Raw genomic sequence first — 14569 nt, forward strand, 5'->3', positions numbered from 1 at the left:
AACTTAGCTTCCAGGCTTGTAGTTAACTAACTTAGCTTTCAGGCTTATTTTCCCTTCTTTTTCCAAGTGAGAGGAAGGGAGATAGACAGATTCTTGCATGTGCCCTGACCGGGATCTACCCAGTGACCCCCGTCTGGGGCCAGTGCTTTGCCCATTTGGGGCCATGGTTCCAACTGAGCTATTTTTAGCACCTCAGGCAGAGGCTCCATGGAACCCGTGTGGGGCCTATGCACTTAACTAATCAAGCCATGGCTGCAGGGGAGAGAGAGAGAGAGAGAGAGAGAAGGGGGAGGGGGAAGGGTAGAGAAGCAGATGGTCACTTCTCCTGTGTGCCCTGACCGGGAATTGGACCCGGGACATCTACACACCGGACCAATGCTCTTCCACTGTGCAAACTGGGCAGGGCCTAAAGCTTGTCTTTATTGTGCATTTTTTTCAGTGACTTACATTAGTAATGACCCTGTCTGTTTAACTGGACTGTTGTTAAGACTCCTTTTAAGCATTTATTTATTTATTCATTCATTCATTCATTTACCCGTTGACTAAATATTTACTGCATACTGCTCATTCTGAAGCAATTTTAGGTATTGGAGATAGAACAGTGAACAGGAAGGACCTAAAGCAATTTTCATAACCTCTATAAACCATATTTTCCTCATGGAGTTAATAGTAACAAATTCTTGGTTATTGAAATTAAATACATGTAGTGTTTTACACAGTACCTGGCATTTTGTAACTGCTTTAATACTTTTAGTGTTTCTTATAATTTCTACATAAATATTTTTAGAATAATAATTTTTATATAGATAGAAATAGAGTGCTATGGATAAAAATGAATCCTACTCAACAGAGTTTATATTCTAGTGGAGGAAACTCAAGCATTTTGGATATTAGAAAAAATATTCTAGGCCCTGGCTGGTCAGCTCAGTGGTAGAGCATTGGGTTGGCATGTGGATTTCCTGGGTTCAGTTCCCAGTCAGGGCACACAGGAACAGACCAATGTTCCTGCCTCTCTCTCCCTTCCTCTCTCACTGGAATAGATTAAGAAAAAAGTTTCATGACATATATATAGCAGAGTTCTGTGGATATTTCGTTTTGTGTTTTGTCTGTGCTAAGTATTGTAGCATAGAGGTTAAAGGTCTGACTTTTCTTCGAGACGGGGCCTGTTACAGCATTTGACTAGGAACCGGGAATTATTTTTGTTGTCATAGGACAGGTAGTCTCTCTCTTATTGTATCTGCCTTGCCTTTTTTTTTTTTTTAATTTTATTTATTTATTTATTTATTTATTTATTTACAGAGACAGAGAGTGAGTCAGAGAGAGGGATAGACAGGGACAGACAGACAGGAACGGAGAGAGATGAGAAGCATCAATCATTAGTTTTTTATTGCGCGTTGCAACACCTTAGTTGTTCATTGATTGCTTTCTCATATGTGCCTTGACCGCGGGCCTTCAGCAGACCAAGTGACCCCTTGCTGGAGCCAGCGACCTTGGGTTTAAGCTGGTGGGCTTTTGCTCAAACCAGATGAGCTCGTGCTCAAGCTGGGGACCTTGGCGTCTCGAACCTGGGTCCTCTGCATGCCTGTCCGACACTCTATCCACTGCGCCACCACCTGGTCAGGCTGCCTTGCCTTTATTTATTCACTTTTAGATAGATGGGGAGAGAGAGAGAGAGAGAGAGAAAAGGAGGGAGGAGCAGGAAGCATCAACTCCCATATGTGCCTTGACCAGGCAAGCCCAAGGTTTTGAATTGGTGACCTCAGCATTCCAGGTCAACACTTTATCCCCTGTACCACCACAGGTCAGGCTGCCTTGCCTTTAAATGACAGTTTGCTTGCATTTTATATCACCAAGAAAATCATCACAGGCAATGCTTGTGTTCAGAATAGGATATCTTGGGCTAGCCTTGTTTAGGTCTTTCTTTTTAGGTCTCTTAAGCCTGAATAATGACTAGAGGTGTGGGAGATACAGAGTTAAGAAACAAATTTAGATGTTCACTGTTTGGAACTCTTCATGACATTTTAAAATGTATACAAGAAAAACATTGAAAATTTTTAATTGGATAAATGAGATGGTCTATAATTTTAAAATCAGATAAAGAGATAATAAGGCTTTTTTTTTTTATCGGAGGAGTTGAAAAGGAAATAAATATATCATTTTTGTGAAATATTGTGTATTTAAAACAATAATGTACTAATTCCCGTTATAGCAGTGAGATTTCTCCGACAGAGAAGGTAGCACATATTCTGGTTTGGGGGGCCATCCCGTCTCTCCCGAAACTGTTTCCGCTGCCCTGGTGTGAGAGAGGCCCTGGCGCACTGGTCTAAAGTGATAGCACAGTTGGCTGGCTGGATCTGGTCTGCGGCTGCAGGTTCTTGACTGTTTTACGACCTAGAGTCCCGCCCTGTCCTTGGCTGCATGGCCCAGTTGGTTGGAGCATCGTTCTGAAGTGCAGAGGTTGCCGGTTCAATCCCCAGTCAGGACACATACAGGAACAGATCTGTGTTCCTGTCTTTCTCTCTCCCCCCGCCCCCTCCTGCCTTCCTCTCTTGCTAAAATCAGTAAATAATTTTTTTTTGTTTTTAAAAGATATGAGGTCCCTTTGGTCCGTGGCACTTTATGACTCTTGAATACGACTAATTTGGGAAAGCAGCTTGACCTTTTAAGGGAAAAGAGATAATTAACCTTTTGGGAAAGTCTGGCTTCAATGTTTTCTACAGCTGAAGATTTTTTTCTCCATTTTCACATTACCTATGTCTAGCAGATAATAAAGTTTTATGAAAACATTTCATTATGTTAGTGATTACACATTTGTTTTTAAACTTTTTCTGGGAGTTGATTTCCTAGGATATCAGTTTTATGGTTTTTGTTTCCTACTGCAGCTTCGAAATTCAGCCAAGAACATTTCTCAGTCCACAAAACATTTTCACTGCTATTTCCCAGCTAGCTCTCAGTAATCTGTGGAGGCCAAGGACGAGGCAGCGTGGGTGACGGGAACCAAAGACTTTCCCTCACCTCACCTTCCACGTTCTTTACAGCCGTCATTAACCCTGTGACAAGGAGCAAATTGGACAAGTATGAGTTCACCTCTTTCTGTTTAGAAATCCTGACTGGGGGTGTCAGTAATAAGTTTCTGAATATGTATATTTTAATGTAAAATAACGAGTGAAATAACTTACGTGGTACATAATACCTTCACAGAATCACAGAATTCTAAAGCTAGAAGGATATATATGTATATATGGCTTCATTATTCATACAAGCCAATAATTATGAAATCCTCAAGAGAACAGCAATGTCTCTATCTCAGCTGTGTAGCACAGTGTCTACCAAAGAATCACCAGACATTTGTTTTTCGAGTGAGGGCATAAAGGTTCAGGGAAGCTAGAGATTGGGTTCACTTAGCTTGTTATTGTCAGAGTCTGACTTTACCATGTTTTATTGTCATTTAAAAAAAAAAAATTAAACACTGAGAAGGTCTTGGAGAATTTTGTGACCTGTATTCAGGTGCATAGAAGCATCATTATCTTCATTATAAAGAAGCATTTGTAAGTTTTGGAATATTTCACCTGACATAGAGCTTGGAAAAGAGTTAATGAAGTGCTAAGTAAATGCGTTTCCAAAAGAAGTCTGGATCACAGGTCTTTGAGATGTAATTAGGTTTAAATGAGGTCTTGATGGAAATTGGTCCTTAGGAGAAGAGACCTCTCTCCCCCTCTTTCTCTCTCTCTCTCTCTCTCCCTCTCTTTCTCTCCTCTTCCTCCCTTTCTCTCTCCCTTCCCTCCCCCCTGCTGTGCAGATGTACCGCAGAGGAGGCCATGTGGCCACCCGGGACAAAGCCCCGCCCCCAGCACCCACCTTGTCTGTACCCAGTCTCTGACTTCCGGCCTCCCAAACTCCGATGAAGTGATTTCGGTTGTTTAAGCCCCAAGTCAGAGATTTGGCTATGGCAGCCTGAGCTGACGGATACCCTTCTAAAATATTCATGTTAGTGTCCTGTCATTAATTTTTTTTCCTCACTCCCTACACACTCCCTGGGTAATCTCTATTTCCCTTTCCCAGGTGCCATGTTCATGGCAAAGACTTCCAGAGGTACTGCTCGCACAAGTTAGGGGACATTGTATCGCTTCAAACTCATTTTGAAATATCCCCTCATTTTTGTGAGCACTTTATTTCTGCCTCAGACCTCTTTTTTTTAATGTCTGAATCTCAAGCTGTCCGCCAGGCATACCACACTCAACGTGTTCGCATTCTTTTCCCCCAGTGACTCCGTGGAGGCTTGTTTACCAGCCCTACTGATTGTATCTCCTTGATGTTTCTCACATTTATCCACTTCTTAAATAATCATATCTTTCTTCCCAGATCTTTTATATTTGACACTCATGTAGTATGTCATTATTGGGAAGAAAATGAACATGGTTGGTGATGGAGGGAAAGAAATGATTTGGATATAGTTGGTTTGGGGATATGAAATTGAACAAGTAATGAATTCTGAAAGCATGCATTTTATATTTGGAAACAGACATAATTTTTCTTGTTCAAGACTATATATTTTTAAAATAATGGAGTATTTGGAGATAGGTAAACAGATTTTTAAAAACGGTATTTGTAAACATCAGTTCCTCAGGTGCTGGCAATGTGGCTGACCGGGTTCTGGCCCAGCTGCTGACAGAAATGGACGGCATCGAGCAGCTGAAGGACGTGACAATTCTGGCTGCTACGAACCGCCCGGACAGGATTGATACGGTAAGGAGGCAGACCCATGGGTGCTGCCCAGTCCAGAACAGGGTCTTTTGATTATGGGTTCTTTTATGTCCAGTTACTTCCCAATTAGTGTTTCATCTAGAGGATACTAAAAACTTTTAAATTAAAGGAAATGAAAAGAACAAAAAAGCATCTTTTATTTATATTTTTATTGCTTATGGTTTGGGATTGATTAAGGTGACCAACTTTTTTACAATGAAAAGGAAGACAAAAATAAATTGAAGAAAACAATATTGTAAGTAAAAGAAACATTTTATTCATTGCAACAGTAATATACTATATGATAAATGCATAATAACATTTGTAATATTTTATATTGTAATTATACTTACATGTCTTAATTTTTAATAATAATTGTAAGAAAAAAGTACTCATTTAGCTATAGATACGTCACATCACACGCAATGGATCGACTCTGCATTGATTGAATACGAACATTTATGGATTAGTCTTCCAATATCAAAAAGGAGGACATGTAGAAGGTCACTTTCCAAGGGATGACGGAACTTACAACAGAAGGACTGTCTTCCCTAAAGGAAGATAATTGGTCACCTTAGATCAGGGGTCGGGATCCTTTTTGGCTGAGAGAACCATGAATGCCATATATTTTAAAATGTAATTCTGTGAGAGCCATACAATGACCCGTGTACATTACGCATTATCCAATAAAAATTTGGTGTTGTCCCAGAGGACAGCTCTGATTGGCTCCAGCCACCCGCAACCATGAACATGAGTGGTAGGAAATGAGTGGATTGTAATACATGAGAATGTTTTATATTTTTAACGTTATTATTTTTTTTATTAAAGATTTGTCTGCGAGACAGATGCAGCCATCAAAAGAGCCACATCTGGCTCTCGAGCCATAGGTTCCCGACCCATCTTAGATTAATGAAACTGTTTTGCAGTCCCTTGATGTTTCCCTCCCCCATGTTTACACCAAACTCTCAGTATATTTCCCTAGAGAGTTCAAGTTAGGTGATTCTTTTTTTGTTTCATCTAATTTTTTTTTAGAAGTTTTTATCATTTCCATTCTTACTAAGATAAATTTTTGGTTATTTAGGACTAGACTCAAATTTATTATTATTAACAACTTTCTAGAAGTCCTGGCCTAACAGTTGATTGCGAAGTAATTAGGTTTAAAATGACAATAGATTATACTTCTCTAAGAATTTACTTAAGCTGTGGCATTAAATAAACTATACAGGAACAAAATTAGCCCTGTCGGGCTATTATATCCTTTCCCCCGGGTCATAGGTTAATAAAATAAAGGAGCCAACTAAATTTTAAGTGTCTAATTTCTACTGAATGTATAGTTTGTTTAAACAAGGATTTAAATTGAGAGTAATAATCTATTTGCAGAGCATACAGTAGTTTCTTCTTTTCTATTAACATTTTATGACCTAAGAGCTTCTCCTATTCTGTGCACATATACACAGACTTTCAGTTTTAAAAATGGTATTTAAAAAATGACCCTGGGTATAGGGTTAGAGTTTTGAAGATACAGAAGGTGCTTTTATGTGGAAAGAAAGCCTTGCCTTCATTTACTTAGGTATTTTGCTATGTGACAAAGACCCTGAAGTCAAATACAGGTAAGAAAGCTTTAGACCTGGATAAATTGTTTTTGTTCGTTTTTCTGATGCGTGTTTTATAAGAAGCTAGGTGAGTTCTGAGCATTTTGTAGGATCTGGGTCAGTGCTCGGGCTACTCTGATGCCGGTAAATAAGGTAGGACTGTATCTGACGAAGGATTATAGAAAGTGCAGAAGAAGCTCTTAATGATGACCTAGTTTCACCTTTTGATTTCACAAATAAAGGTGCTGAATCCACAAAAATCATCTTTGTCCTATTAAGACTACATTGTCTTTTTATGACATATGTCTCCTGATGACTCCATGGCTAATGAGTTCTAAAATTTCTTCGGTTTCCTTCTCTGCAATGCTTAATTTAATAGTGTTCTTCTTTGCTTTCTTAATATTGTATGTCCTCAGTGTTAGGTACAATTTTTGAAGTAGGATGTTGAACTTACAGTAAACTTCTCTGGGTTCTAAATCAAACTGAATGATTTAGCTTGGTTAGTGCTTGTGTTAATGCTCTTGCTGTATAACAAATTACCTCAAATTTAGCAACTTTGCTAAAATCTGGGCATGGCATGTGGAGATGTCTGCTCAGAGACTAACTAAAGGCTAAAAATAAGGTGTTGGCCAGACTCCATTCTCGTCAGCTGGTGGTATTCCTCTTCTAAGTGCACATGGTTGTGGAGGAATTCACTTCCTGTGATTGGAGACCCAGGGACTGTACTTCTGCTGGGAGCCACTCTGGGCTCCTGGGGACCATCACATGCTCCCTTCCATCTTCAGAAGCAACAGAAGAGAATCTCCATCATATTCCTCTCATGGTGTAAATGCCCATTGCCAGCAAAAGTCACCTCTTAAATCTCTCCTGATCAGGTTTGGCCCCCACAGGAAAAACTCCCCACCTTCAGGTCAACTGACTCAGGACCTAAATTATGTTTACAAAAGCCCAACACAGAGCACCTAGATTAGCACTTGAGTGACCGAGAGGTGTGTGTCCACTCTTGATCCGCAGTTCTGTGGCCGGCTGTCCTAGAACTCTTCTACCGCAGTATTCTTTGTTTCTTCCCCACCACCACCTACCTTCTCTTCTGGGCACTGAGAACACGGAACTCTCAGAGGGTAGCTGGTCCTTGCCTGTCGTAGGGTTGGCAACAAACCAGTTCCTTTGAAATGTCCTTGTTCTGTGGCATCTGCTGTCTTTTCTCAGGTTTCCCTGACTTGCTGTATTCAGAAATATGTCTTCAAGTTATTCATGTAATCTCTCTTAAAAATAGAATGAAAAGATTTAAATTCTTGTGTTTTTTTAAAGGATATATTTTCTCATGCTCTTTATATGTGTAACACTTTGTAAGTCTGTTATCTAATACAGTGGAATAATAATCTGTTTTGCTTACATTTCTCTCTGTAAGACCTAAATTGAACCCTAGCTGTTGAGTTTTACAGTAAGGTGTAATTTATTCTCGATTTTACCTTTACCTGGTACAAAAGACCTTGAGAAAATTTTAAGGTAAACTTAGAAATGAGGAAGTATTCTTGGGCCACTGTAAGGTTTAGGGCTTCCCTTCAGGCTCATCTTAGAAGAATCACTGGAAGAATCAGAAACCCCAAAGTCAATGGCCCCCTTCTCTTTAGGGTACTATACTTTCGTGGATGTCTTGGATCTCCTGGAAAAAATGCTTAACCAGATTTTGGGCAGAACTTTTCTCCAAAGTGCGAGATGGAAGGGATGAAAGTAGTTCTTTTTTACATTATAGGTTTTATGCATTGTTTTTGGGTTTCTTGCTGCTAATAATAATTGCCCCAGGAGTCAGGCGCTGTGTTTCATTAGTAGCAGCACCATAGACTTTGAGAAATTAAAGTTTAGGAAATATCTTGCCCAAATTTTAGTCATATTTTTGATCCACTGTAAAATGTTACCTTAAATGCCTCAGTTCTAAAAACACCTAATTGTTTAATGTTAGGTGTTTTAATCTTAAAACAAAATAAATGTTTTAAGAGCCAGTATTTTTACACACTGTTAACACTTAATGTCTAGTTATCTTTTGCTTTAAGAAGCTTCAGAAAGAATTGCAAAAAACATATGTAAGTATATTTGTATAAATGTACACCATATATGTACCATATTTTTTGCTCCATAAGACGTATTCCCCCCTCCCCCCCCCAAATGGAGGGGGAAATGCCTGTGCAGCTTATGGAGTGAAAAATACAGTATTTTATTAAATATTTAAACACACCATTTGGTTCAGAATATTTTTTTTCTTATTTTTCTCCTTAAAATCTTAGGTGTGTCTTATGGTCAGGTGCGTCTTATGGAGTGAAAAATACAGTAGACACATATGTACTTTGATTAGTTTTTAAAATTATAAGTTTATGTTTTTTAACCAATTAATTTTGGATGAGCACATTTAGACTAAAATGTTGAAAGCATTTGCTAATTAGATACAAAGAGTTATTTTCACGAGATCAGGGGGAATCTTAAAGTCTTTTAACTATTCAAATTTTTAAAAAATTGTAATATTTAATTTGTAATAGATGAAACTAAAATTACTGGAAGCAAAACAAAATTGATAAATGGAAAAAGTATCTTTAAGAATGGCTTTAAGCCTAACCCATGGTGGCGCAGGGGGATAGAACATCGATGGACCTGGAACACTGAGATCACTGCTTTAGAACCATGGGCTTTGCCTGGCCAAGGCACATACAACAAGCAATGAACAGCTAAAGTAGTGAAACAACTATGAGTTGATACTTCTTGCTCCTGGTCCTTCTCTCTCCTCTTTCTGTAAAATCAATAAATAAAATCTTAAAAAAAAAAAAAAGTAATGGTTATAAGGTCATCAAATGATGTTATGCTTTCAAGTACAACTCTGAATTTAGTTCATTGAAACATGGTTAGAATGTTCTGCATCTATTCTGTACTTGTGCAAAATAACTACTTTAAATAATCAAAGATTTTTGTAAAAACATTTCAATCCTTTTTTATTTCAGATAGAATGTCATTTTCATGTAGAAATAGTAGTTTCTTAACTGTATTTTTTGTTATGACTCAGATGATATATAGTACAGCAAGAGTCTATTTCCTTTCCAGAATTTTTTTCCTCTGAATAACTGTTATAATTATTTGTGTATTGTGTAATAGTATTATCAAAAAGCTTCAGCACTTGTATGATTAGAACATGGTGTCCAAAATTTGCCTTGAATGTGCTGGTAGAAACAAAACAGTCTTAAGAACCAGTTTCAAAACACACATAAAAATATTTTTGCTGGTATGTAATGAATAAACAAAATTTTCACCACCTGTCTTGTTTGGAGGAAACTGGAGTAGGAAAAGAACAGGCGACAGAAGATTTTAAAGTAACTTATAAGCTGATGCTGAAAGGTTGAGACTTTGTTTTTGCTTAAAACTGGAAAGTTGAGGAGGGACTAATCTAGTGTCAAAGAAGTAATACATCTAGTCTTACTTTGGCTGCATTTAATGAAGGAGTTTGGCCCTATTAATTAGCTAGCATACTTTTCAGTTCTCTTGTCTGTTAACCCATCACCTCTATGTCATGATAACCTTAAGTCAGTGTTTCCCAACCTTTTTTGTGCCATGCCCCACCTTAACCTTTCTAAAATTTTTATGCCCCCCCTATGTAATACATAATTTTTAACATTAAAAAATTGATTTGTTCACTTAATAAACATAAATGATAGGTTCTAGGAAGAAATCACTATGAAATTGTTAACAAAACACAGTAAGTAAAATTTCAAAACATATACTGAAAAACAGAAATTTGAATTCCAAATAATTTTAATACAGATTTTTCTATATTAATTTATTATTTTAATTTAGTGTGATCCTTGCGCTTGATGCTTGCTGCACAGAGATTTTATATTAGGTTCCAATTTGGTTAGCTTTAGTCTCAAGTCTCCACGTTGTGTTATATCCAGCCGATTTCTTTTTTTTTACCAGTAAATCATTTACAGCACTAAATCCACATTCAGCTAAAAATGAAGATGGAAACGGTAGCAATAGTTTTCTTGCACATTTGGTTGAATTTGGGTATTTGATTTCTGTTTCCTCACAAAGCCATGCCATCGCTCCTTTGATATTAAATAAAGCTTTAACTGACTCATCATTTTGCAATTCTGCGAGTTCTTCTTGATACTGCATATTTGATATATCAGACAAATCCACTAACATTGGCTGCATCATCCATGTTGGGAAATCAATTTGTTTTAAATCAGAAAATCTTTCTTTTAAACCAGCCGATAGAATATTCAAATGATTGACAATAACAAGTAAAGCGGTATCAGTTACTTCACATTTTTGGAGCCAATAAAACTGTTTAAAGTTTTTGTTGTTAATATGTTTCTGACATAACTCAATATTGGTAATGAAACCAAATATCTTTGCTTTTGCATCGACAAGAGTTTTATTTGTTCCTTGAAGTTGCTTATTTAATATATTTAGTTTTTCAAAGATATCGGCTAAATAACTCACAAATGCTTTACCATCTGTTGTTAACAGATACTTCATTTCAGGTTTGTCGCTTAAAAAATCACTAAGAGTATCAAACAGTTCCATAAATCTTTTCAAACAGTTTCCTTTAGATAGCCATCTTACTTCAGTATGAAGTAAAAGTCTTCATTTTGTTCTTCACAAAATAGCTTGAAAAGACGCTCACATTTGGCACTAGCTTTAATAGCATTAACACACTTTATTACTGTATGTAATACTTCATTCAGAACAGGTGAGATGTTTTTAGCTACCAAGTTTTCCCTATGAATAACACAATGCACAAGAATCATTTCTGGATTCGCATCTTTCATCAATTTTAAGCAGCCATTTTTCTTGCCCATCATATTGGGAGCACCATCTGCAGCACAAGATCTTATATTTTTCATTGGTATATCATTGACATCTAAGTAGTTTTTTAGCTTATTATATATATCTTTGGAGGTAGTGGTGCTTTCTAATCTTTTACAGAACAACATTTCTTCAGCAAAATGTCCTTTATCAATATATCTTACGTAAGTTATCAATACTGCCTCACTGTCTCTCAAAGTTGATTCATCCATTTGCAAGGAGAATTTTCTTGTTTTCAGCTTTTCAATAAGTTGTTTTTCAATATCCTCACTCATTTCGTCTATTCTTCTGCTAACAGTATTGTCACTGAGTGGCATAGCTTTTACATCTTTGTCATCTTTTTCAAGAACCGTTTTAAGAAATGCTGATATTGATGGTTTTATTAAATTCTCTCCTATAGTGTGATTTTCTCCAGTTTTAGCGATGAATAAAGAAATTTGATAACTAGCCTCAAGAACACAATTATTAGTTGAAGTATGAGCAGTAAATAGAGACTTTAATGTTTTTCTTTTTTCAAAATTTTTCTTTAAAGTTTTAAAGTAACTCAAATCTGAATTAATATGAGCACTATGTTTCGCCTTCAAATGCGCCTCAAGACGACCTCGTTTCATTGATTCGTTGGTCAAGCATTGCTGGCATAAAAGACAAAAAGGAGTCCGCTCATCGTGAACAGCGGTTAATTTGTATGAACCCAAATTTTAAATATTCCTCCGAATATTGACGAGTTTTTTTCTTGCTTGCACTACTCATTTTACTATGGGCTATAAGAAATAAAAATAAGATCAATTAAAAACTAATATTAAAATATGTGTTAAAATATATTCAATGTGACAGAGTAAACGTGTACTAAAAATTTATATTTATTTAAATGTATATAACACATTTACTACACTACCACCGCAAATCAAAAGGTATCTATATTTTTTCCACTTGACAAAATTTTCTGGAAAGTTATGCTTCTAAAATTAAAATTGTCGTGCATGCACTGTTATAGCCCCAATAATATTTATAAAATATTAGTGCTTTCTAGCCCCGATGCAAGGAGTACTTAATAAAGAGTTTAATATTGATAAAAATAAAATCAAATACCAATTATATCTATACAATATATATATGTATATTTATTAAATCAACGAGCTTTTACAACAGTTTTGACTGACACTTATTTCAAATTAACACCAGCTGAATGATGTGAAACACAACAGAAGTTGAATGGGCCAATTATGTGAGAATAACTGTTGTTTAGCGAGTTTTTAAAACGCCCGGGGTTCCCCGCGGCAGACCGCACGCTCCATGGTGAACCCAGGACGAAGTTTACTTGACAACGCCAATCACCCAGTTGATATTTTGGTCTTGTCAAACGACATTATACTTAATAATTATTTACCGCAATTATTTAAGAATTGCATTTTTTGTTAAATTTGGCACTGATATCTAGCATTGCATTTAAATGGCCCGGGGTGAAAGAGTTAAAGTCGTGTCGAGTCCATTTTCAAATTGCCCCCCTTAACTATCAAATTGCCCCCCTGTGGGGCATGGGCCTCACGTTGGGAAACACCGCCTTAAGTTCATATGTTAGAGCAGGGAGAGTTCTTGGCCTGTTAGTGTGAAATTGATATTATGTGACTCATATGTTGTGCATAGTTTGTGTCTTTTTCAACAATATTTCAGTTTCATGTAGTCTCGGGAAACTAAAGCTAGAACTTTGTTGGGACTGCAAAGGAAGTGAGACAGGGTGCCTGAGTCACATTCTTCTGCTTCTTGTTACCGTAGTTACATGTCACCCATTAGTGCGCTGGAGCCCACTGGGCAGTCAAGTGATTGCTGGTCTTGGGTGGTAGCTCGAGGTCAAGGTCTCTAGACCTCTTGCCCTTGTCCCTCTACTCCTGCATGTAGGTGAGTGAAGAGAAGTGTCGGCCTTGGCTGTCCATTTAGCATAGGAATGACAGGAAGCGGAAGGACAGATACAGGAAGCGGAAGGACAGATAAAGATGAATGAGACTGTGTGATGTCAGGGAGGCACTTTGTCTTTAGATTGATGATGGTCTGGATTTCTTCAGCATCAGGAGACTTTAGAACAGCAAACAACTAAATTTTTACTGCTGCTCAAATAATAAATGCCCAAACTCTAGTAGTTTATATTTTTCTCTTAGGCTATTGCTTGTGTGGCCCCTGTAGAAGAGTGTAGTATCCAATCTGTGATACTTCATGTATTTATGTTGAATATTAAGGAAAAATGGTCATGTCTTATTTTCTAGCTATTAAATAGCCCTCAAATAGTTTAATTTTATGAATATTTTTGAATTTATGCCCTTTGGTTCCTTTTTGTACTGATGCCTAGTATATAATAGGTTCTCAATGATTATTATTGTAGGTATCACCTCAAATCTATGAACCTAGTTTTCTCATATTACTAAACTTGTAGAATTTTAAATATTGACTCTAAGCTATCTATGGAAATGACTGCTCAATTGAGGAAAATTTGGAAGTTATATAGAAGTTTTGAATAATTCAGAGTTTGGAATTATTTTCTAACTTAGTATGCTTGAGTCATGGGTTAAACTGGCATTAATTTTTCTTTTAGTTTTCTGGAAGAAGAAATAAGCTTGATGAGTTAAATATGACACAGTATTTTTATTTCTTAAAAATTGCAAATCAAAAGTTGGTTTTATGGATATCTTTTTAACATGGAACAATTTAATTAGCATGTTTACAAATGTCAGCACGTGAGATGCTAAGTGTTTGTGGACAGCTTTTCTCTTCCCCTCCTCGTTATCAGTCCTGCTCCAAAACTTCTGTTCTCAGCTAAGTCAGAACTGAGAACAGGCTGCTTCACCTGACAGACATAGAAAGTCCAAAGGAATTACACTTTTCTGTTTCCTGTGGGTATCTAAGGAAAGGGTACTTATTAATCTTTAAGGATGTTTATCAAAATGACATGGAGAGTCTTGGGGTTGGAAGGTGAGCTGCAGTGTGTCAGGCCTCACGGGTCTTCTTCCGGTTTCAGCCCCAGCATCACTTTCTAGGACTTGGAGGAATAGTTCTGCTGCTTCTTCTATGGCAGAGGTTATGTGCTCGCAGCTGCGGAGGAAGATGGGCAGAGAGCAGAGAGAAGGGCCAGAGGTTGTATGCACCTATGGGTGCTATCTTATTTAGATGTTATGTCAAAGACTGTGGCCCACCACCTGTTTTGGTATATCCCATGATCTGAGAGTGGTTTTTACATATTTAAATGTTGAGAAAAAATCAAAAGAAGAGAATATTTTGTGAATTGTGAAAATGATCAATTCCAATTTTCATCTCCATAAATAAAGCTCTTTTGGACTGCAGCTACACTAATTTGTTCATATCTATGACTGCGTTTACACTGCTGTAACAAA

The 14569-nt window shown here is 37.1% G+C and overlaps 1 protein-coding gene across 2 annotated transcripts in view; it reads left to right on the forward strand.

Annotated features, from left to right (window-relative positions):
- AFG2A (AFG2 AAA ATPase homolog A) overlaps positions 1–14569 on the forward strand; it is a 278970-nt gene that overhangs the window by 96642 nt on the left and 167759 nt on the right. For both annotated transcript variants that reach the window (XM_066384859.1, XM_066384866.1), the window contains exon 14: positions 4620–4746. In XM_066384859.1, the coding sequence (XP_066240956.1) occupies positions 4620–4746 (127 nt within the window). The remainder of the gene's footprint in view (positions 1–4619; positions 4747–14569) is intronic.

The sequence above is a fragment of the Saccopteryx leptura genome, chromosome 1 (genome assembly GCF_036850995.1).
Source record: "Saccopteryx leptura isolate mSacLep1 chromosome 1, mSacLep1_pri_phased_curated, whole genome shotgun sequence".
Taxonomy (NCBI): domain Eukaryota; kingdom Metazoa; phylum Chordata; class Mammalia; order Chiroptera; family Emballonuridae; genus Saccopteryx; species Saccopteryx leptura.